Genomic DNA, 23,817 nt, shown 5'->3' with positions numbered 1-23,817 from the left:
CCTGCCCACCAGGGGACCTCATGGCTTATTTTCTGCTGGCAGGCAGGGAACGCTCCCCCATGGCACAGAGGGGGTGCTGAGACACAGGGTGGATTAAGGGACTTGCCCAGGGCCACACAGGGAGTCTGTGTCAGGAATTGAACCCAGATCTGAACACACCCTACCTACTAGGCCACCCTCCCTCACCAGGCTCCGCTTGCGCTGCCCTTTTGAGCCCAGCCCTGTGTGTATCCCCTGGAGCCAAGGGATGAGCTCCCACTGGCTGCAGCTGGACCCATCGCAGGCAGCCGGGCTCCTGGGTGACTCAGGCGAGTAGGGCTCAGCTCCAGCCCTTCCCAGCCGGCCAGCATCTCTGCAGCTGCCTCTCTCCTGGGTTCACCACCGGGCTGCGGGTATGACGGGGACGCGCTCACCTGGGGAGCTGCAGATCTTGGCCATGACCAGAGGTAGACCTGTGACAGGAGGGAAGGGACAGGGGTGAGAATGTGACGAGGGCCGTGTGGGGATCCCAGAGTGGGGTGCGTCCCAGTGAGAGCACTGCAGCCATCTCAGGGACACCAGGCAAGAGGGCTTATCAGGGAGGGTAAATCCCCCCTGCAGAAATCCAGGGCCAGGCCCTGCGCTGCGGGGTCCCTGAACAGCACTGGGCTCTGGGAGAGCCCCACTGACCCTGCACAGGCTACCTGTGAAGTCAAGAAGTCGGCATCCAGCCGCATGTTCGTAAGATCACCCAGGGCTCATCAGAAGCAAGAGCAAAGCTCCTGCTGGGTCTAACGGGCCCTGGATCCAGCCTGTCTGTTTGGGGCTGGCTGGAAAATTACCACCGGGCTTAATTTTCCATGTCTCAGTTTAAAACCACAGGAACCGCCAGAGTGGGTCAGAACCGAGGTCCACTTACCCCAGCATCGTGCCTCTGACAGGGGCAGCACCAGACGCTGCAAAGGAAGGTGCAAGAAACTCACAGTAGCACCTGTGGGATAATTTCTGCCACTAAAAGTTCCTTCCACTCCACGATTGGTTACGGGCAGGTTCATGCCTTGGCTAGAGCTGCTCAAAAATGCCAAGTATTTTTGCAGGAAATGTTGAAAAAAATCATTAAAAAATTTCTACCAACAAATTCAATTTTGTATTTAAAAAATCCCCAAATCTTAGGCATTTGAAAACCATTTTGGAGGTAGAAATATTCAGCGTGAGGCGGAAATGTTTGGGTTTGGAAAGCCAAAGGCTGAAAACTCTTACTGCAAAGTAACATTTTGTACCTTTTGGTAATAGATGGTGGGGTTTGGGTCACATCTGGGGCAGTCACATTTTTGGTTAGGGGATTTTCATTTAAAAAAAAAAATCAAAAAATTGTGCCTAGAGTGGGTGTGCCTGGTTTGCTCAGAAAGTCGTTTCCCATCACAACTTTGTTTTGACAGAGAAGCGTCCCTCAGCTGGAGCCCGAGGAGTGACTGGGGCTTTCTACTGCCTTCCCTTTCACAAGTTACGATCTTTGCCTAAAAAAGCAAGCTACCAAGCTTACATCAAGCTAGCAGCGTCTCCAGCCGTTCCGGATCCAACGCTCACAGAATCAGCGGGCGCTGCCCCTTTTGCCCCCAAAGCCATGGATCACTAGAATGTCTTTTTGCTCCCTTTATATTTTCCAAAGTCCATTGTCTTTGCCTCCAGAGCCAAGAAGACCTCCTGGGGGGTTTAGACTCCGATGTGTCCCCCGTGGGCTCCCCAAGCAGTTTCCTCCAGGGCTGCTTAGCTTGATTGCTTTGTTTACCGTATATGTAAATGTACTCTCACTCTCTATGGCTTATAAAGCTTGACCCCAACAGGTAAATCCACATTCCTTTGTCTAAGGCAGGCTTGTCCCCAAAACATATTTTAAGAACACATTTCCAGCACACATGTACTGCTATTTACACAATCTGTCATTGCCTGACACAGTGATATTCATGACCGGCCTGTCAGCAGTTCTTCTATCACATCTTACAAGACACAGTTTGGCTAAATATTCTGGCAACGGGGTGCCGAGTGTGCCTGCTGCCACAGAGGGGCTTTTAGGGTCACAAGCATAACGGCCGTAATCTCTAGGGCTCGGGGAAGGAGCTGATTGGGTCCAGTGTGCTCCTTTCCGGGGCTCAGTCCTGGCGGCTGCTGATGGGCCGGGCCCAGCTCCAGCAAAGCACCGAAGCAGCCAGTTCACTTTCAGCACAGGCGTAGGGCCATAGGTGTAAACGGGCCCAAGTGCTTTGCTGGATTGGGTCTGAGGGCTCATTACCCTGCAGGGTCATTCCCTCTCTGGGTTCAGTGTGTGACGTTGCCAGTACAGGGGGTTGTGCAGCACCTGCTGATTTCAGGGTTTGGGGGTTTTTTGGAAGGGGGGGGGTTGTCAAGATAAAGTGACCCAGGACAAGGGGGCTATGGACAAACAGGAACACTGGGACAGCCCCTTATCCCACCCACTATTCCAGCCACTCCCGCTCTCGGGCTCCAGCTGAGGGACGTTTCTCCATTAAAATAACGCTGCGATGGAAGTCGGTTTTCTGGCCAAACCAAACATTCCCACTCTGGGCACAAAGTTTTGATTATTTTTAACTGAAAACCCCCCAACCAAAAACATGACTGCCCCAAAGACAGAACCCATGTTTTAGCTGGTTGTATTGGTAACTATTTTCTCTTTCTGTTCTCTCTGCTTATGCCACGTAAGTCTCTGCACTTTCTTAATAAACTTTGTCTCCATTTTACCATAAACCATCTCAGGGCTGTGTTCAAGGGACTGAGTGTGTCTCCCCCCACCCCGATAAAGCCCCCCAATCCTGATTAACAGACCCCCCACCCCCGATAATGCCCCACAATCCTGACCCGCAGCCCCTGCCTCATTCATAGGTTTTAAGGCTAGAAGGGAGTATTAAGACCATCTAGTGCAGGGGTAGTCAATTATTTTGTGCCAGTGGCGGAATGTCTTGGTCAAGGTATAGCCAAGATCCAGACTGCAGAGAGAACAATAATAATAATAATAATAATAGTAAATAAAAAGATTTTGAGGTCTGTTCAAAAGCAGGTGGCTGTCCGGATTTGGCCCACAGTCTACCTATTGACTAACCCTGACCTAGCATGACTTCTTGCACCATAAACACCAGCAAATCTCCTCCGGTGATCCCTACATCCAACCAGTCTGCACCAGGCAGAGCAATAAACAGATACACCCGCTCTGGTGGTGGTGCAGAGGGGGCCCTGTGTGTGCTAGGGGTGAACATCAGCAAGGATGCCTGTTTCGTGAATCAAGGGGAGCCGCCATTGTAAACGCAGCTCGTGCCCCGTCGCTACCATTCTCCAAGCAGTTGGGCATCAGGGATGAAGCCAGCAGTGAATGTCCTGCCCCACAACAAACCTGAGAGAGGGGAAATGGCTCCAGCGATGGTTGGAACCGAGAGCCAGACCCCCAGCTGGTGTAAATCGGCCCTGCACCATTGGAGTTACTCCAGTTTACACTGGCTGAGGAGCTAGTCCAGAAAATCCAGCTGCCAGGCGGCCGCAGCAGTGGAAAGGTGACACTGCCCGAGCTGCGTTCTAGCCATGTGGACATTCGCTGCATTGAAATGTGCTTGTGCAGCCTTCCATCGCAATAGCATTGCATTCAGCCCTGTGTGCATCTCATACAGAGCGTCCCAGCCCGAGATACGCTCAGCTGGGGCCTTCATCTCACAGGTGCTTTGGCTTTGCTCAGAACACCCCTGCCCTGTAATTGTCCCAGGGATGGAGAAATCCCCAGTCTGGATGGTCCCAGGGTCCCTCTAGCCCAGGATCCTGTCTCTGACAGCGACAGCACCAGATGTGGTAAAGCAAAGGGTAAAGATCCCTGCAGCTCTGGGCTAACCTACCCCCTCAGGAAAATTCCCACGCAGCGCCCAGTGGCTACCGCTCAGCACCCCCCCTGCAGCAGACAGGCCTTGTGTCCCTTCCCAAACGCCTGGGTATCGTTTTTAATCGTCGCTGCGCTATCTCTGGACACTCTTGTTCTCCGCAGACATGGGGAGAAATAAGAATCCCATTCTCTGTCCTGTTTTTTGAATCCCACTAAACTCAACTCTCTCCTGTGGCAATGAGTTCCACAGGCCAGCTGGCGCGGTGAGGCAGAAAGCATTTGATTTTGTCACAGTTTTAACAACCAGCTCACGCCTTGCCAGAGCAAAGCTCAGACTCGGAGATGCAGTGCGGGGACAACCCCCACATGCAGCCCATGGCTCAGGACCCCAGCTTGGCACTGACATACCCGGACAGCTGGAGGACTCCCCACTCAGCACGTCCCTGACTCGCACGGAGAGGAAAACACCCTGAGAAACACGTCGCCCTGGCTAGTCACTGGGTGGACAGCAACGCACCAGCCAAAAGGTTCAAAGGTGGCCAGCCCATCCTCCCATTATCCTGCAGCCCAACAGCGTGGACGACACTCACCGAGGATCCACAGGCCACGCGGCAGAAACATGGTGAGAATCCCTGGTCAAAATCCGGTCTGCAAACAGCCCAGCAGCTCCAGCCCCCTAGAGCTTAAATACCAGCGACAGCCACTCTCTGACCTGCCTCCAAATCAGTCACTCTCTGACCTGCCTCCCGCGCTTCGGGGGCTGTGTGGGACAGAAACCGCAATGGCTCCTGTGCTCTGCCTCTCCCACAGCTTCTCAGTGCCCCGGCACATCAGACACCAAGGGCCAGATCCTCTGCTGGGAGAATGGCTCCAATGGAGCACGGCGGATTTACACCCGCTGGGGATCTGGTCTGTTGAATTTCACCCAGTTAGGGACCCTGCCGTCAGAGACACTCCTGGGCTGGGGCCCGCTGGCGGATGCCCTCATGTCTGCACATCCCTGTTTTGTTGTGTGCTGCTCAGAAACCTTTGGCCCTGAACTGCTCCCTCTGGGCCTGATGAAAGCCCCTGGGAGGCTGCAGGGCTGGATCGGGCATTCAGCGCTGACGCTTACAAAGTTATGGCTGCAATCAAGGCCCCATGGATTCTACAGCCGACTGGACCAGCCTTGGGGATAGCTGTGTGGGGAGCTGGTGGGGAAGGGTGTGGGGATGAGCTGGGGAGATCTATCGGCATTGCTCCCATGGCTGTGCAGCCCACAGCAGGATCTGGGCTGGGGACTGCTGGGCGTCTGTGCCATTCTGAATAAAAGGAGTTTGTTTAACACAACTCCTCTGACATTAAAACTGAAGAAGTCTGCTGCTCTTGGGGGGATTCTGCATAGTCGTTTTATCAATGGAGGGTTTTACTGAAGTCAGTATGAAATGAACAACCCAGCCAGAGCAGCCACATCCTGTGCTGTTTATTTTGATAGTAAATACAATTTATTTGATGCCGTCCCAATATTTGTAGTGTCTAGTGTGCTGCAGGTTGTCATCTGTAGGGTTCAGAATTAACAGTCTAGCAAGATAATCAAGGGTGGTTCCCTCCCCTCACAGCAATGGGCTCAGGCTCTCAGCAGACTCAGGCTGCATAGTTGCATCAGTCACACTTGGGGTGGCTCCCCCTCTCACAGCGACAGGCTCAGGCTCTCAGCAGACCCAAGCAGTGTCACTATATCAGTCACACTTGGGGCAGCTCCTCTTTCTCCCAGAGATGGGTGACTCCTCCTCTCTCAGGAACAGGCTCAGGCTCTCAGCAGACCCAGGCAGCATCAGTTACACTGTGGGTGTGTCAGGTTGGCTAGGTGAGGATGAGTGTTAATGGTGCATGTAGGGCAGAGGTGGGCAAACTATGGCCCGTGGGCCACATCCGGCCTGCAGGACCAGCCTGCCTGGCCCTTGAGCTCCAGGCCAGGGAGGCTCGCCCCTCAGCCCCTCTCCCACTGCCCCCCCCACAGCCTCAGCTTGCCGTGGGGGCTGTTAGGGGCAGGGGGGTCCCAAGAGGAGGTGGTTAGGGGACAAGGAGCGGGGGGGGGGGTTGGATGGGTGGAGAGTTCTGAGGGGGGCAGTCAGGGGGTGGGAAGTGGGAGGGAGTGGATAGGGGGTAGGGGCCAGGCTGTTTAGGGAGGCACAGACTTCCCTACCCGGCTCTCTGTAGTTTTGGAAGCCCTCAGGCCAAAAAGTTGCCCACCCCTGATGTAGGGTGTTGGTTTGGTGGGTGTCGGTGAGTCTGAGCGAGCGGGTGTGTGTGGGGCTTTGTGTGCGTTAGGAGAGTCAGTGTGTCTGTCAGTCAGTGGGTCTGGGCGTGTTGGGTGTGTGGGTCTGTGTGTGCTGTATTACGTTGGGTTGGTCTGGGCTGTGTCAGGTGCATGTGTGTGGGTCTCAGTGTATTAGCGGTTCTGTGTGTGTCAGTGGGTGCTGGGCAGGTGGGGCTCATGCACCCCTGAGCCTCTGGTGGCACCTCAGCCGCAAAGCACCTCACGCTGAGTCTCCATCCCCGGGGTGACTCAGCTGGCGAGAGCTATTGGGCAGGGGGCAGTATGTGGTGATGGACCAGCCTCCTGGGGTGCAAGGCTCATGGCAGGAGTTGTAGGGCCCGCACTTAGCCCCGGCACCTGGGGCTGAGAAGATCCTGAAGGTTCCCTGGGGGTGGCCAGGAGGCCTGTGTGTGGCTGAGCCTGGGTGCAGGGAGCGGCCACCCCACCTCATGCTCCCTGCCAGGTTGCAGACACCTGGTCTGGCCGAGGCTGTGACACCTCCCCGGCAGGGCTGGCTATTTCCCAGGTGTGGGCAGGCCTGGATCCTGCCCGCTCTGTTCCCATTGGTGGAGCACGGGGGCAGCGGGGCCCAGCTGAGAGCAGGCCCCCGCCCCTTGCGCCGGGGGCTGCATACCCAGAGCTCCCCGGGGGCTGGGCCTGTCTTTCACAGCCCATCAGCGCACAGGAGCGAATGGCCAGTGTCTGAACTGTAGCAAGCAGCTCAATGTCTCCAGCTGAGCATGACGGTCTCTGCTGCAGCTGCGCCTGGGGGGCGAGGTCCTGTGGCCCTGGGGGAGAGGGGGGCTGCTCCCATCGGCTGCTCATGGGCAGCCCTGGAATAAAGGAGGCTGCCGGCTGACTGGAAGTACCAGGCTCAGCTCACGCAACGAGAGGGCTGAAGCTGCAGCAAAGTGCAAATGCAGGAGCCAAAGCCGCATCCAGCCCAGCCCCGTGTGCAGGGAGCTACTTATAGTCGTGGCTCAGATGCACGTGGGCCCCTGCTCTGCTTGAAGCCACAGCCTTGGCCTGTGAGCTCACAACACCCCTGGCTGTGGCTGCTGCAGGCCGTATCCCCAGGTGGGAGCCCGTTCCCGCAGGCAGCAGCTTGCACGGTAGCAGTGTCCGGTGCAGAAATAGCAGGCTGGGGCCAGATCCCTGCAGCCACACGCTCGCTCTGCTGGTGCTGTAGTCGCTGCTCTTTGTCCCCTCCATTCCCACGCGATCCGCTTGCCGAACCGCAGCCAGACCGGAAACGGGGAGCTCTGCTCCGAGCAGCAATGGAGTGGGGCGTGAGAACAGGCCAGAGCTGTTCCCAGGTCACCTTCGGCCAAACCTCCACTCACCCCGTGACAAGCCGGGCCCAACGAGAGACCCACACAATGTCATGCCTTCCCTGGATTCCAATCCCTCCTGCTGCTCTCAGTTTGTGCAGCACCTTGCACCTTGTGGTCAGGGCCTCAACAAATAAGTAATAACAACACGCAGGCAAAACCCTTAGCCAAAGTCCTAGCGGATTTACTTTGCACCCTTCGGCCAGGCGGTGTCAGCAGCAACAAAGGACTGGGTTCCATATCTAGGGGTTCCTCTTAATATCAGAAAACAGAACTGGCTCGAGACCCTGCCCGGTAACCTGGGAAAACTAAACCCCACCCCTGGGCATTTCAAAGAGGCAAAACTTCCCCACTCACAAGCATTACAACGACTCAAAAGTAAGTAACCAATAGAAAAGAGACAATAAGTGAAACACCCGCCTCACGGTGTCTTGGGCAGTGTCCTTTGCCTCAGTTTCCCACCTCGTGGTGTGAAAGTCCAATGGACAGAGATCCCTCTGGCCCTCCGCCGCACCCCACTCACGGTTGGTTGCTGCTCACTGCCTTTGCTGCCACTTCTGCCACTCGCTGCAAGGCCATGGTTCAAGGTTCTGCCTCTTAGCCGAGGTCTTAGGGATCTCAGCACCGAGGGATTTCACTGGGCAGCAGAGCACCTCACGGCTGCTGCAGCCTCTGGGTTATCTTTCCTCCCAGCTTTGTCCCCACACGAGCTCTAAGGCGCTCACCCTCCAGACCAGCTTATCAGTGAGTTCATCTCGAGTGAAACTAAATAGAAACAAGGAGTCTAAACTGATCTGAGCAGCTGTGTTTTCAAGCACTAAAGATGCACGGAGAACCGTATCTGTAATTCTGTAATCGCAGTGCAAAGCACCAAACACGACCGTCTCTTCCCATCGCCTCAGACTTTCCCAGGGCTTTGGCATCACTGCCCACTGCTTAGCGAGTGACATTCATAGCCTAGGTGGAGCTACTATAAGGTGGGTGCGTAACTGGTTGGAAAACTGTTCCCAGAGAGTAGTTATCAATGGTTCACAATCAAGTTGGAGGGACATATCGAGTGGGGTCCCACAGGGATCAGTTCTGGGTCTGGTTCTGTTCAATAGCTTCATCAGTGATTTAGATCATGGCATAGAGAGAACACACATAAAGTTTACAGATGATACCAAGCTGGGAGGGCTTGCAAGTGCTTTGGAGGATGGGATTAAAATTCAAAATGATCTGGAGAGACTGGAGAAATGGTCTGAAGTAAATAAGGTGGTAGAGTCCTGCTCTGGAATTCTATGGACAGGGTCTCGCTCTCTTCCGGCTCTATAGGAGTTTACAGTTGTTTCTCTTGAGCCTTAGTCATTGCTAAGGAACCTGATTGGTTTCCTGGCCATTAGCTCCCCCAATTTTCCATGCTGGATTTGGGCACCTCCCGTCCTGCCTTTCCAGGCCTCGTCTCTCTATGCAGCTCTGACGATGCACCTCAAAGACAGCCCCGCTGCTATGCCAGCCCTGGGCTCCCTCCCTCCCAGCTCTATGGGCACCTGAGAATGGGAGTGAGCTAGGTGGAGGCCGGCTAAGCTATCTAAAGGGGGATGCCAACAAGAGGGGGTTGTCCTAAACCGTGTCCCTCTCAGGGACTTTGGTGCCTATTTTGCGATCCAAAGCCAGGAGCTCTCTCCTGAAGCCAGGCAAACTTTTGCCAAATGGATTAGGGCACTTAGCTGATAGGGGGCAGATTCCTATTCAAATCCCTTCTCTCCATCATGCAGAGAAGGGACTTGAGCCAGGGGTCTCCCACATCCTGCCCACCCTACCCACTAGAGAGATCACTGCCTCCCTTTGGGTGGAGCCAAGTAGCCTCTGATCACGCCTCCCGGCTCCGAGCTCCGCCTGTAGCAAGAGATTTTTGCTCTGAATGTTCGGAGATACCTTGCAGCACCTTAACAGAGGCTCGCAGAAAAACCTCGGAAAGGGTTTAAATACCACAAAAATTCCAGCTCTCCCAAGTGACATAATTACGACGGTGACAGTATCGGGACACTTTGATTTTCATAAAACAGTCATTAGTTTTAAGAGTAAGGCTCCAAATAAGTTGAAATGAACGACAGTTTACGTTTAGCAAATCCAAGATGGCGGAGACAGAGATGACGTAGTTTAAATGTAGAGAGTGGCAGCTGCTGAGGAGAGGTTTTGTGGTTCACAGAGATGCCTAAATCCCGCTGTAGATCAGAACATCTGTGTCTCAGCTCCCCAGCTGTACAAGGGGAACCCGCTCCTTCTGTTTCCCACCCTGTGTGGGTCTGTTTAGACAGTGAGCTCTTTGGGGCAGGGCTAGTCCCATTCTGTGTGTGTGCAGCACCTGGCACAATGGGGCCCTGGGTCTCAGCTGGGACAGGGGTTACCTCCCACTCTCTGTCTGTGCAGCACCTGGTACAACGTGGCCTTGATCTCAGGCTCAGCTGGGTCTATCTCCCACTATATGTCTTTGCAGCACTAGTGTGATGGGGCCCTGATCTCAGCTGGGACAGGGACAATCTCCCACTCTTTGTGCAATGCCTGGCATTCTGGGGCCCTGATCATAGCTGGACAGGGCAGATGTGAGACATCCAAGGGGCCATGTGCCCTTCCAGTGATGGCAAACGCCCCCACACCCATCCACAGATTAACCCCAGGCATTGTTCTCTGGCCAGTCATCCTGTGACTCACATGACAGGAACTTTACACTGATCAGAAAATAAACATCAAGGAAACTAATAAGAGAAACCGAAATAACTAACCTTTCACTCAGACACTCTGCATTGTTATGAGGTAACGTTTCTATTGTGGAAACACCTAGAGACTGACCGGGTCAGGGCTCCGTTGTGCTGGGTGCTGTAAAAACAGAGCAGATGACAGCTCCTGCCCCACAGAGCTCAGTCTAACAGCTGAATCCCAAGGCTCCACTGGAGTCAGAAGAAAAGCCAGCTCAGGTACAGAATATCAAAGCAGGAACAGAGACCTTGTTCCTTGTCTCCTTGTCCAGCACCACTGAGCCCCGATTGCATTTTGTCATTATTATTTATATAACAGGACCCACCAGAGACCCCAGCCAAGGTCAGGGCCCCTTTGCGCTGGGTGCTGCAGACACCAAGGGTTGCTCTGCAGGGGAAAATAGACCAGCAGAACTAGACTAGTCTAACTTACCCACTACAGCTATCACAGGATAACTCCCCGTGGGGACACTCTCATTCCAGTGTACAAGGGACTTTGTCCAGTTTAGCTCATGTCACTTTGAAACCAGTTTAGCTCATGTCACCAAAGCTCTCTCTCTGATTCTGGAATAAGAGTGTCCCCACAGGGAGTTATCCCAGGATGACTGTAGTAGTTTAATTACACCAGTGTGGTTCTGCTGGTCTATTTCCCTGTGCAGACAAACCCTTAGTGAGAAACAGTCCCTGCCTGGAAGAGTTCACATTCTAAGCCCTGATCTACACTACGAGTTTAGGTCGAATTTAGCAGCATTAGATCAATTTAACCCTGCACCCGTCCACACGACTAAGCCATTTTTGTTGACTTAAACGGCTCTTAAAATTGATTTCTGTACTCCTCCCTGATGAGGGGATTAGTGCTGAAATCGACATTGCCGGGTCGAATTTGGGGTAGTGTGGACGCAACTCAATGGTATTGGCCTCCAGAAGCTATCCCAGCGTGCTCCATTGTGACCACTCTGGACAGCACTTTGAACTCAGATGCACTAGCCAGGTAGACAGGAAAAGCCCCGGGAACTTTTGAATTTCATTTCCTGTTTGGCCAGCATGGCGAACTCAGCAGCACTCAGCAGTACAGGTGACCATGCAGTCCCCCCAGAATGTTTCTACGTTCCCCCTATCATCTCCGTCCCTGAGTTTACCACAGATTAGAAGGCGAAAAAACGCACTTGCGATGACATGTTTTCCGAGCTCATGCAGTCCTCCCACACTGATAGGGCACAGCATAACGCATGGAGGTATTCAGTGGCAGAGGCCAGGAAAGAATCGCTGTGTTTGCTTAACGGCAAAAGTATCATGCCTCGCTAGCGATGCTGCCCGAGCCAGGTTGCTGTGTCAGCTTTGGGTGGGGGCATGACTGCTTAGGAAGGCCATAGATATAGACATTGCATTAGGTAGCTTCTGTAGCTAGAGAAAATATTCCTCTGCATTTGGCAAAGTCTGTCACAAAAAAAGAGAAGCCCTGTAGTGTAGCAGTTATCATGTTCACCTAACATGTGAAATGGCCTGGTTCAAAACTGGGTGGAAGCATATCACTGTTCCTTTTTTCTGACTCCCCTCCTGCATTTTTAGTCTTAGAACAGAACACGCTGTGAAATTTTACTTTGAATTATATCAATTACGAATTAAATAATATGGAAGCTCTCGCTAAGTTATAGTCCCGGGTTCCTTACCCTTTTTGCTGCTCCGATAAATTAACATTTTTGTTAGAGGCGGGGGAAAATTTTCATGAAGCCTTTTATAGGGACTAAATGCTATCTAGGATTCTGAAATAACCTCAACGAAGCCCACAGAGTGCAATCCTTCATTCTGGATTTGTCATTCCACAAGCTGAACTGCTCCTTACTACTGTCCAGGCTTCATGAGCCATGGGAGCAAGGGGTAGGCTGGGGTAGGTGCGACCGCGTGGTGCTGCTGGCTGGGAGAGCAGCCTGAGGCAGAAGCCTCCAGCTCGCATGATATTCCAGGCAGGACTGAATCTCCATGAGACGAAACTTAAAGAAGAGAATGACCTGGAGTCACTTTCTTCCTCTAGGAGGAGGATAGCCATGTCTGTCCAGGCACCCCTGATTGACCTCACTGAGGTCTGCCAGCTGAGCGGGGCTGAGAGGGACCTCGGCTGGCAGGAGCCGGCGGACGGAGCCCCAGACTGCCAGCAGGCTGAGTCGCTCAGCCTGCTGCCAGCCTGAGGCTCTGTCCACCAGCCCAGCTCAGCCCGCCGATGGTCTGGGGTTTTGATCATCCAGGCAGGCAGCGGGCTGAGCAGGTCTGGCGGACAGGACCCCGGAAAAAAGGTGCAAAATGATTGTCTGCTGTTGCTTTCATGAAAGGAGGGAGGGAGGGGGGGCCTGACGACATGTACCCAAAACCACCCATGACAAAGTTTTTGCCCATCAGGCATTGGGAGCTTAACCCAGAATTCTAATGTGCAGTGGAGACTGCGGGAAGTGTGGGATAGCTACCCACAGTGCACCGCTCTGCAAGTTGATGCTAGCCGCGGTAGTGAGGCTACTACACTCTTCCAACTTAATGCGCTTAGGGTGGACATACGCAATAAACTGTATAAAATTGAATTCTAAAAAATTGACTTCTATAAAATCGACCTAATTTTGTAGTGTAGACATACCTTAAGGGAGGGATTTTCAAAAGCATGTGAGGGACTTAAGAGCACAAGGCACTGGGCACAGAGCACAGTCACACACTTGTGCTCCTAAATCCCTTAGGGGCTTTGGAAATTCTCCCCTGAGACAAGGCAGAATTATTATCCCCATTTCACAGATGGGAGCTGAGGCCCAGAGAGATGAAGTAACAGGCCCAAGGACTCTGTAGCAGAGCTGGGACATGACCCCCAATCTCCCAGAAGTGTCACCTTGGTGCCTTAACCATGAGCCCAGCCTTAACCCCTAATCATACAGCCTCTCTGCAGGAGGGATTATTTGCACAGAAGGAAGGAGCTGGGCTGGGCTGTCTGGCTGGGACTGCTCATGGCAGGGCTAAGATCTGGCAAAGCTCGGTGTGGCCCTGGCCTGGCTGGTGGTGTGCAGAGGTCTGCAGGCTGCAGGGCAGAGTGGCTGACAACGTCCCTGATCGGGGGAGGGAGGGGGACTGAAGGAGGCTGGAGGAGTTACCTGGGCAAAAACTGTTACCGCAGGGGCCTATTGTGCAGCACTGACCAATGGTGTGTCCCCAACATCCCTCTCAGAGCTGGTCACTGGTATCACCCCTGCTCATGACTTTTTAATGGGGTTTCCCCACTCCCAGTCCCTCTCCCCGCAGGATGCAGCTGCTTCCCCCATGCAGCCCCGCAGGCTCGGGCAGGCCCCGTTTCTCCAGCACGAAGGTGATGACGGGCGCAGACACCAGGAGGAGCAGGACCAGGACACAGCGGGCGGCCCAGATGGCAGGGGACATGACCGGCCCTGCAACATGGAAAGGGATGCGGTGACGTCTGCAAAGCAGTGGGTGGGACTGCAGTGCCACAGGGCAGCTGATACAGGGCAGCTGCGGTGTAACAGGGACCCCGTGTGAGCTCCCAGAGGCCTAGATCTAAGGTGGGATCATGCTGCAGGGGGCACGTTCCCCCGACAGGAGGTCTAAGCGATGGAGACTGTTGGGGAGGGTCCACCCTTTGCCCAGCACAGCCCTCAGGGGTCGGAAGAGCAGGGAACGGCCCCAGTTTGCTCAGGCTGCACTGGGACTCTCTGCAAAGGCCCCACAAGAGCCAGTGACAGACATAGAAGCCCAGGCCCTCTCAGCCCTCTCCAGTGTGGCTGGTAGTTCACCGCGGGGGTGACCCACCCTGGGCACAGGGGCAGCACGAGCCTTGGCACCAGCTGTGTGCTCAGGAGAGGGTGGACATGGGATGTAAGTGATGCCAGGGGCTCTGCTGCCCCTCTGCCCTGGGGGAATTGCACCCACAGAGCCCAGCCCATTGGGGGTGACTGTGCAGCAGGCTGAGGAGTTACCCACCGTGGGGTGAGATTGGCCCAGACTTTATGCCCTGAGGCCAGAGCTGGGGGCACAGAGCCGGGCTCTGATAATCAGGGTGTGACAGAGCAATAGCCCGTTACCTGTGCGGGTCGGCTCCGCCCCTCCTCCGCTGCTGCTCGCGCTGCCTGTGGGACAAGGGCAAAGAGAATCGCACCGTGTGGGAGAGACGCCTGCAGCGTCCGCAGGGACGCGCCTCCCAGCGACAGACAGAGCGGTTCTGCCAGCCACAGGGGTGAGATTCCGAGCAGGTGTAAATCAGCATCACCCTGCTGGAGTCACTGGGGCCAGATTCCCAGCTGGTGTAAATCAGCATCCCTCCAGTGGAGTCCATAGGGCTCTGCCAGTTTACACCAGCGAAGGAGCTGGTCCCTGGACTCTCTCTCTTGCGCTGAGTATCACACTGAGTTTCCCCACTGCAGACTCAGGGAGGATGTCACTGTCCATTTAACAAACCAACATTTCACTGATCCCCGGCACCTGTCACTGAGGTTGAAGCTCCACGGGGCTGAAAATGCCCCAGGAAGCCCTGAGACAGGATTTCCCTGCCCCCCGAGTCAGACGCACTTCTCTGTGGAGCACCCTCGGGGACCTGAACGTGCCGGAGACCCCTGCACCCTGCAGACAGCCCAGGGCTCGCCTGGTGGGCAGAGCGAGTTGTGTGATAGGCTGTGTGCACGGGAGACATTCCCCAGCCGCCCCTGTGCCTGGAGCAGCACCAGGCCTAGGCCCTGCTCAGGCCCAGTGCTGAGGGTTCAGGGGAGTTAAGTGCTGCCTGGCCCTGGGGCTGACCCCTCTGCACAGGCCGGGTTTCACTCCTGAGACCTGGGTCTCCCCTTGGGGTAAGTGCTGCAGGCAGAGGAGTTACCCCAGGGGTGAGTTTGGCCCAAAGTCTCTATGCAGCGAGGGGAGAGCTGTGGGGACAGAGCCGGGCTCAGATACCCAGGGTCTGTCACAAAAGCGTCTCTGTGAGCTGTGGGGTCTGACTCCTCTCCACTGCTGCTCGCCTGGCCTGTGCAATGGGGACAAGGAGCATCTGGGCCTGTCAGAGCTTCCAGGTGACACTCAGTGTGTGAGAAACGCGGCTGCGATGGCTGAGCCCAGCCCCCTGCACCAGTCAAATGGGACATGATTGTTCCCCGAATGGAAACCTCCTCAAAGGGGCTCCCCCTGGCTCTGTCAGACCTGCCAAGTGTCACACACATCATGGGCATTTGGCAGCCCTGTCACCCTGCATAGAAGCTGTGGGTGTGGGCCTGGACTCCTCACTCGGTGTCCTGGACCCCGGGGGTGACTCTCAGCTACAAGCCAGGAGACCCTGCAATCTAGGCCCAGCTCTTCCACTGAGTGTTATTCACTTCTCTGTGCTCTTCACCGCCCCAGGTGCTGCCTCTATGGTACAGGTGAAACTGTCATTCACTCCTTGTACAGATCAATGTGGTGACAGATGGTCACTTGAGGCAGTGCTGGGAATACGGCAAAAGTATTGAATTCAGCAAACCCCAGTCCCATCTAGTTTCTTTCACTGCCTTCAGAGGGAATGTGCCAGATTTATGTGCTTGGCTGTGCTGCCCTTAACTCTACCCACAGTCCGCTCCCAGAGTCAGGAAGAGAACCCAGGAGTCCTGGGAACCAATGTCCCCATCCCGTCTCACTAACAATTGAGTGACACACATACAAAGCAGGTGCAATGTCTCCATCTAGGGACTGGTGCACATGGAGGATAACAACCTACTTCTGCCCATCACCCTGCCACTCAGCTATGTGTCTCTGGATTCTCTCTCAGCCATTGTATGAACGATTGTACTCGCTCTGCTGTTCATCACTCTTACCAGTGATGCTGAACTTCTTGGCAGGGCTGAGCTGGGATCTGCTTGCCCAGTTGTCTCTGTTCTTGGTCTTATACCCGCAGGAGTAATTCCCGGAGCTGCCCCTGGATACTGTATGGTTCCAGCTGTAGATGACCTTCTCTGAGCCTTTCTGTGATGAAATCTCTTCCCCGTCCTTGCAGAAGACGACGCGGGTGGCCAGGACCCGGGAGAACACGGAGCACTGGAGCAGCACAGAGTCCCCTGGCTGGGCTGACATCTGGTTCAGGTAGAGGGTAGGGGCACGGTGAGGGCCTGGGAAGGGAAATGGGTCAGAACTGTCAGTGGGGCTGTTGGTGGTGCCCGTTTGGGGGGGAGCCAGGGAGCAGTTTGCCAAGGGAAGCTGGTTACTGTGGAAACAGCTTACAGCTGCTCAGAGTATGTCTACACTGCAATCAAATCCCCATGACTGACCCATGCCAGCTGACTCAGGATGGTGGGGCTTGGGCTATGGGGCTGTTTGCACAGCACAAGCCAGCTGTGGGCGTCTAACTGCAGTGTAGATGCACTCTACCTGCTGCAGGGTCTGTGCAATGTGTCTGGAGCAGGCTCTTATTTCAGCACAGCTGGGTACCGGGGGGATAATGATAGATCTGAGACTGTCAGCTCTTCGGGAGCTGGGACGAGAGCATCACATGGGGGGTGCAGCACCTGGCGCCATGGGGCCCTGATCCCTGAGAGGGCATCTGGGGCCACAGTAATCGTAATAATAATAATCTTCTGTAGCTGGAAGCCTTTTCTATAAATACAAACCCTTCTGGCATGAGTGTATGTGGGGACAGACAGACAGATGGACTCACCGGGAGCTGAGCAGATCTCCTGGCTGCTGGGACTCAGTGCTGGGAACAGAAAGGTGACGTGTGGTTAGTGCTGGAGATAAAATCTCTCCCTCGTCTGAGATCCCTCTTGAGGGACAAAAGCTGCCTTTAATAGACAGGGAAATTAATTCCTGATTTGTGTGTCGGTGAAGAAGCAAACCAGGCAGGACGTTAGCTCTGGGGCATGGCAGGTTCCTCACACACACAGACCTTGGCTGAGCTGGGAACTGCCTTTTCCTTCAGCTCTCTAGAGCAGGGGCTCTCTCTGAGGCCCCCCTCACATGCTATAAAAACTCCATGGCCCACCTGTGCCACAATAACTAGTTTTCTGCATATAAAAGCCAGGGCCGGCGTCAGGGGGTAAGAAGCAGGGTGACTGTCTGGGGCCCCCACAAAGCTACATTGCTCAAGCTTTGGTTTCATCGCTGGGTGGCGGGGTTCAGGGCCCTGGGCATCAGCCCCATAGAGTGAGGCTTCAACGTTCTCCCTGGGACCCAGCGCGTCTAATGCTGGCCCTGCTTGGTGGCCCCCCTGAAACCTGCTCACCGCCCCCAAAGGGCCCTGGATCCCTGGCTGGGACCTGTTGACCTAGAGGGCCAGATCCTCAGCTGTCGTAAACCAGCATTGACTCCAGTGGCGCTACACTGATTTACACCAGCTGGGGATCTGGCCCAGTAGCTCTCACACTCAGTGTTTACACTGTTTCCCATTTCTCTCCCACTAAAGAGGATTTGCCGAGAATCTGGGCCGGAGCTGCTCTCGGTTCTGTTTCCTCCCAACCTGCTACGAATTAGCACAGGGGTCCCGGATACTCACTGGTGTTGGTGTCATTAGGCATGACTCTAGGTAACTCAGGAGGGTGGAAAACCACAGTGTCAATGAAGCCTTTCTGTAGTAGGCCTGAATGAACTAAAGTCACTCCATGTCTGACCAGAGTGCCTCCATGTTTAAACTCTAATCGACCTAGCAGGCCAGTAACCGAGAATGGAATGTGCAACAGCTAGCTCAACCCTGATACTGCCAGGAGATAATGATGAGGCCTGCTTGCACCTGGCTAAGAGGGGGCAGAATAACAGATCAAGGAAAGTAAAACAAGATAACAGTTGAAGAAAAAGTCACTAACGAGATGAATTGTTTGCTGCCAAGAATGATTTAACCTGCTTCGTGTAATTGCTACTTTATAATGTATTTGTTACATGGGAATAGACAGGAGGGGCAAGAAGGGAGGGTAGTGGGGGTAATGAGAATGCTTAGCTGAAATCATGTATAAAGAGAGAAAGCTGCTTGTATGTGTGTGCTTGATTTGAGACACCTCTGTCTCCTTGCACAAGCTTTGAGATCTCAAATAAACTTTGTCTGCTTCTCCACCTTGGTGTGTTTATTGGAGCGAAGCACACCGGGCAACGAACCACTGTTGCTGTCCTCGGGCCTCTGTGCCGGCAACACTGGGAAGCAGGAGTGATAATGTTGTGTATTTGGTTGTCATGGTAATAGACTCTTGTGTTGCTATGGCAACTGAGTTAGATTATTAGGGGATAGCCCAGACAGTTTTGGCTGGTTTTTGGTTAGTTCAGTGTGTGGCAATAAATGGCTGCTCCCAGGTTTACAGATCTCTGTGTCTCCAGTGATTTCTTCCTAAAACTGTTGCCCCGAAGGATACAACACACAGAGACAAGATCATCAGGGCTGTGGGGGAACCGTAAGGGATGGAAACGGCTCAGCATCTACTTTTGCTCCTTATGGGGTCAGGAGGCGACAATCCACAGTCGCTCCTGCTCCCAACAGCCCCCTCTGCCCTGTCTGAGTTCAGCAGAAGGGAAGCTCCAGTCTCTCTCTCTGCTCCGATCTGCCCCTGTCTGCTCCCCAGGGTTGGATGCTCCAGCCAGCCATGGGCGGCGCGTACTGCAGGCTGGGAGAGGCTGTTCCTCCCCAAACAGCCGGGCGTGGCCCCGCCCATCCTCCACCCGGAAGTCCTGCTCCTGTTTGCCCTTCCCACTTGGCCCCAGGCAGGCAGGATGTGTCGCATGCTGGGACTGGAGCTGGGGCTGGGGTCGCTGCAGTCGGGACTTGGGGTGGCTGGGGATGCTCAGCGCTGGAGGGCTCCCAGGTGCCAGGGCCATGCCACCCAGCGCTCAGTGGGGCGGGGGCTGCTGATGCTGCCCACCCTGTGCTGAGGGTTGGCTGAGGGCAATGGGGCTAGGGGCACCACTTGCCACCTGCCTGGCACTTGGCAGCTGGGAGGGCCATGTGCCGCCTGCCCAGCTTGCTGGGGTGGGGGTGGCTGATGGCCACAGGGAGGGGGAGCTCTGGACTCGGGTGGGGAAGGGGGTCAGGAAAGGTGGGGCCTCAGGCAGAGGGGGCGGGCCAGTCAGAGGCTAGCCTCCCCAAGCCGGTGGGTCACCCATCGCCCTTGCTCCCAGGCCCCCATGGATCTGCAGGGCTCAGGCAGCAGAGATGCTGCAGCCTCTGTCTGTCCTCCTTTGTCTCCTCCTTGGGTCTCGTAGTCATCACCACCCCCTCTTTCCTGCCCTTGCTACAGCATCTCTATTTAGGGCTGGAAGATTGAGAACCGAAGGGGCCTGGTTTGCTTGTTTGAGTCTAAAATGTCACTGAGGAAATGCCTCCCATCCCATCCTACTGCCTGGGGACCGAGACAGCCCCCTGGCTAAAGGCACAGCTGGGCCAGGGTGAAAGGTCACTGGGTGACTGCGGGGCCTGAGATGTTGGATGAGCCCGAACCTTTTGCCTCCACCCTGGTCTCCAGTCCCTGGTGAGAAGGACCCAGCTCCCCCAGGGGGTAATTCACCCTCTGGAATTAAGTGAGAAATAAATAGGGGGTGGGCCCTGTGTAGGACCCTCTCTACAGGGTGAATTTCAGCCTCAGAGAACACCGACCGTGGGACTGAACCTGCCTTCCCCACCTGCTTAGTCATCACTGCCCCGTCCTCCACACCCAGCTCCAGCCACTTCTGCTCATCCTGCCCTGACTGTCCCCGCTCCCCATTCTGGGTTCCTGAGGCGTCTGCTGTCCCTGCTGGGAGGCGGGTACCGGGGCACGGCCGGACGGGGAAGAACACAAGGCAGTTGAGAAAGAGCATCCAGAGGTGACCTCTGAGCAGGTGGGAGCCAGAATCAGTGTGACTAAGCAAGTGGTGGAACTCGGGCAAAAGGCCAAACAAATGTGGGAAAGAAAGGAAGTCTTGCGAATAGACGTTAACACCCGAGTGTGAAGCCAAGCAGCTGAGGGCCTCAAGGGAAATCTGTCAGCAGCACAAGGCAGAGCAGTTTTTCAGAGCAACTTTGCAGGGTATAATTGATGCAGAAGTGGATTGTCCTGGGATGGTGGCTGGGCACATGTCACCATTGGGATGGAGTCAACTCGGCAGAGCAGCTGGGCAGGGGGGCACATTCCCATCACGGGAGGCCTGTGATGGAGGCTGTTGCAGCGGCTCCTCCCTTTGCCCAGCACTGCCCTGAGGGGTCGGAGGAGCAGGGAACAGCCCAGGTTTGCTCAGGCTGCACCAGGACTTGGTGCAAACGCCTCACACGAGCCAGTGACAGACACAGCAGCCCAGACCCTATCGCCCCTCTCCAGTGTGGCCGGCAGTTCACCACGGGGGTGACACCACCCTGGGCACAGAGGCATCACGAGGCCTTGGCACCAGCTGTGTCCTCAGGAGAGGGTGGACGTAGGTTGTGCTGCCCCTCTGCCCTGGGGGAATTGCACTGGCAGAGACCAGTTCATCAGGGGTGACTGCGCTGCAGGCCGAGGAGTTACTCACCCCAAAGTGAGCTTGGCCCAGACTTTAGAGCTGGGGGCACAGAGCCGGGCTCCGATAATCAGGGTGTGACAGAGCAATAGCCCCTTACCTGTGTGTGTCGATTCCTCCCCTCCTTTGCTTCTGCTCGCGCTGCCTGTGGGACAAGGGGAAAGAGAATCGCACTGTGTGGGAGAGACGCCAGCAGCCTCCGCAGGGACGCGCCTCCCAGCGACAGACAGAGCGGTTTTACCAGCCACTGGGGCCAGATCCCCAGCAGGAGTAAATCAGCATCACTCTGCTAAGAGTCAATGGACCAGATCCCCACCATTGGAGTCATAAGAACATAAGAACGGTCATACTGGGTCAGTCCATTTAGTCCAGTATCCTTCTTCCCACAGTGGCCAATGCCAGGTGCTTCAGAGGGAATGAACAGACCAGGGCAATTCATTCAGTGATCCGCCCCCTGTTGGCCATTCCCAGCTTCTGGGAAAAAGAGGCTAGGGAAACCCTCCCTGCCCATCCTGGCTAATAGCAATTGAAGGACGTATCCTCCATGAACTTATCTTGTTCTTTTTTGAACCCTGTTAGTGTCTTGACTTTCATAGGATCCTCTGGCAAGGAGTTCCACAGGTTGACTGTGTGTTGGATGAAGAAATATTTCCTGTTGTTTGTTTTAAACTTGCTGCCTTTTCATTTCATTTGGTGACCCCTAGTTCTTGTGTTATTAGTCCATTGGGCTCTGCCAGTTTACACCAGCCAAGGAGCTCATCCCTGGACTCTCTCTCTTGCTCTTAGTGTCACATTGACTTTCCCCACTGCAGACACAGCGAGGACGTCACTGTCCATTTAACAAATCACCATTTCATTGATCCCTGGGACCTGTCACTCTTGTCAAAGCTCCGCGAGGGTGAAAATGCCCCAGGAAACTCTGAGCCAGGATTTCTCTGTCCCCCAATCAGATGTGCTTGACTGTGGAGCACCCTCGGGGACCTGAATGTGCTGGAGACCCCTGCACCCTTCAGACAGCCTGGGGGTCGCGTGGTGGGCAGAGCGGGTTGTGTGATAGGCTGTGTGCATGGGCGACATTCCCCAGCCGCCCCTGTGCCTGGGGTAGCACCAGGCCTAGGCCCTGCTCACGCCCAGTGCTGAGGGGTGAGCTGTGGGGTCTGACTCCTCTCCACTGCTGCTCGCCTGGCCCTTACCAGTGATGTTGAGGTGCTGGGCAGGGCTGAGCTGGGATCTGGTCACCCGGCTGTCGCTGTCCATGATCTCATATGCGCAGGAGTAATTCCCAGAGCTACCCCTGGATACTGCATGGTCCCAGCTGTAGGTCACGTTCTCCGAACCCGTCTGGGACCAAACCTCCTCCCCATCTTTACAGAAGATGATGTGGGTGGCTGGGACCTGGGAGATCACGGAGCAGTGGAGCCACACGGAGACCCCCAGCCGGGCTGACGTCTGGCTCAGGTAGAGGGTGGGGGCAGGCAGAGCACCTGGGAAGGGGAATGGGTCAGAGCTGTTAACGTGGTGCCTATTTCAGGTGGATCCAGGGAGCAGTTTGCCAAAGAAAGTTGGTTGCTGTGGAAGGAGATTGTAGCTGCTAAGGGTACATCTATAATGCAATTTAAAAACCCATGGCTGGCCCGTGCCAGCTGACTCTTCGGGGGCAGGGATCAGAGCTTCACATAGGGGTGTGCAGCACCTGGCATGATGTAGCCCTGATCCCTGAGTGGGGCATATCGGGACCATAGTAAGAAATATAATTAATAATAAACTGCTGTAGTGGAAAACCTTTTCTATCAATACAGACCACTCTGGCAGGATGGATAGAGAGAGGGGTGAGTGTGTCTGGGGACAGACAAACGGACGGACTCACCAGGAGCTGAGCAGATCTCCTGGCTGCTGGGACTCAGCGCTGGGAACAGAAAGGTGCCATGTGGTTAGTGCTGGAGATAAAATCCCCCCGTTTTCTGAGGTCCCTCTGCAGGAACAAAAACTGCCTTTAATAGATAGGAAAAACATTCCTGATTCATGTTTTGGTGAAGAAGCAAACCAGGCAGGACATTAGATCTGGGGCAGGGCAGGTTCCTCGCGCACACAGACCTTGGCTGAGCTGGGACCGACTTTCCCTTCAGCTCTCTAGAGGGCCAGACCCTCAGCTGGCATAAACCAGCATTGACTCCAGTGGAGCTACACTGATTTACACCAGCTGGGGATCTGGCCCATTAGCTCTCACACTCAGTGCTTACACTGGTTTCCATTTCTCCCCACTGAAGAGGATTTGTGGACAATCAGAGCCAGGGGCTGCTCTCGGTTCTGTTTCCTCCCAACCTGCTATGAATTAGTACAGGGTTCCCAGATACTCACCGGGCAGCAAGAGGCACAGAGATGGGAGCATCAGGGCGGTGGGGAGAATTGATCAGGATGGAAACAGCCCAGTGGCTTCTGCTCCTGACAAGGTTAGGAGGGGACAATCCACAGTCGCTCCCAGATGCCACCTGCCCCCTTTGCCCTCTCTGAATTCAGCAGAAAGGAGACTCTGGTCTCTCTCTACTCCGATCTGTCCAGGTCTGCTCCCCTTGGTAGGACACGCCAGCCAGCCCCTCTTCCAGTCCTTGGGGTTTGCAGGGCTCAGGCAGCAGAGTCGCAGAGTCGCTTCAGCCTCTCTCTGACCTGTTCTGTCCCCTCCTTGGGTCTGATAGTTGTCACTGTTTCCTGCCGTGTGCCGCCCCGTTCCCTGCCCTGGCCATGCCCTATGTAGGGCTGCAAGACTGAGAACTGAAGGGGCCTAGTTTGCATATTTGAGGCTTATAAGATCATTGAGGAAACACCTCCTGTCCCATCTGACTGCCTGGGGACTGAGACAGCCCCCTGGCTAAAGACACAACTGGGCCAGAGTGAAAGATCATTGTGGGGCCTGAGATCTCAGATGAGCCTGACCCTTTTGCCTCCACCCTGGTCTCCAATCCTGGGTGTGAAGAACCCAGCTCCCCTAGGGAGAAATTCACCCTCTGGTGTTAAGGGGATATAAATGGGGTCTGAGCTTCATGTGGGAGCCTCTGCACAGGGGTGAATTTGTGCCCCAGAGAACAGCAGCCAGGAATCTGCACAGTCTGTCCCTGCCCTGTCCTCCATCCCCAGCTCCAGCCACTTCTGCCCTGA

At 54.9% G+C, this 23,817-nt stretch overlaps 1 protein-coding gene across 2 annotated transcripts in view; it reads right to left on the bottom strand.

Moving 5' to 3' along the window:
• LOC123349901 overlaps positions 1-23,817 on the bottom strand; it is an 85,738-nt gene that overhangs the window by 4,974 nt on the left and 56,947 nt on the right. Inside the window, exons 1-5 of one of the 2 annotated variants that reach the window (XM_044988174.1) lie at positions 21,858-21,928; positions 20,765-20,809; positions 16,877-16,915; positions 16,041-16,331; positions 414-452 (exon numbers count right to left, since the gene is read on the bottom strand). In XM_044988174.1, the coding sequence (XP_044844109.1) occupies positions 414-452; positions 16,041-16,331; positions 16,877-16,915; positions 20,765-20,809; positions 21,858-21,921 (478 nt within the window). In that variant the 5' untranslated portion in view covers positions 21,922-21,928. Of the gene's footprint in view, positions 1-413; positions 453-16,040; positions 16,332-16,876; positions 16,916-20,764; positions 20,810-21,857; positions 21,929-23,817 lie in introns of those variants that run through there. The other variant, XM_044988175.1, reaches the window with a different exon arrangement.

The sequence above is a fragment of the Mauremys mutica genome, chromosome 15, assembly GCF_020497125.1.
Source record: "Mauremys mutica isolate MM-2020 ecotype Southern chromosome 15, ASM2049712v1, whole genome shotgun sequence".
In the NCBI taxonomy this organism is placed as follows: Eukaryota; Metazoa; Chordata; order Testudines; family Geoemydidae; genus Mauremys; species Mauremys mutica.
Note: the sequence above shows the minus strand (reverse complement) of the source record. Positions and strands in the feature narration are given on the sequence as shown.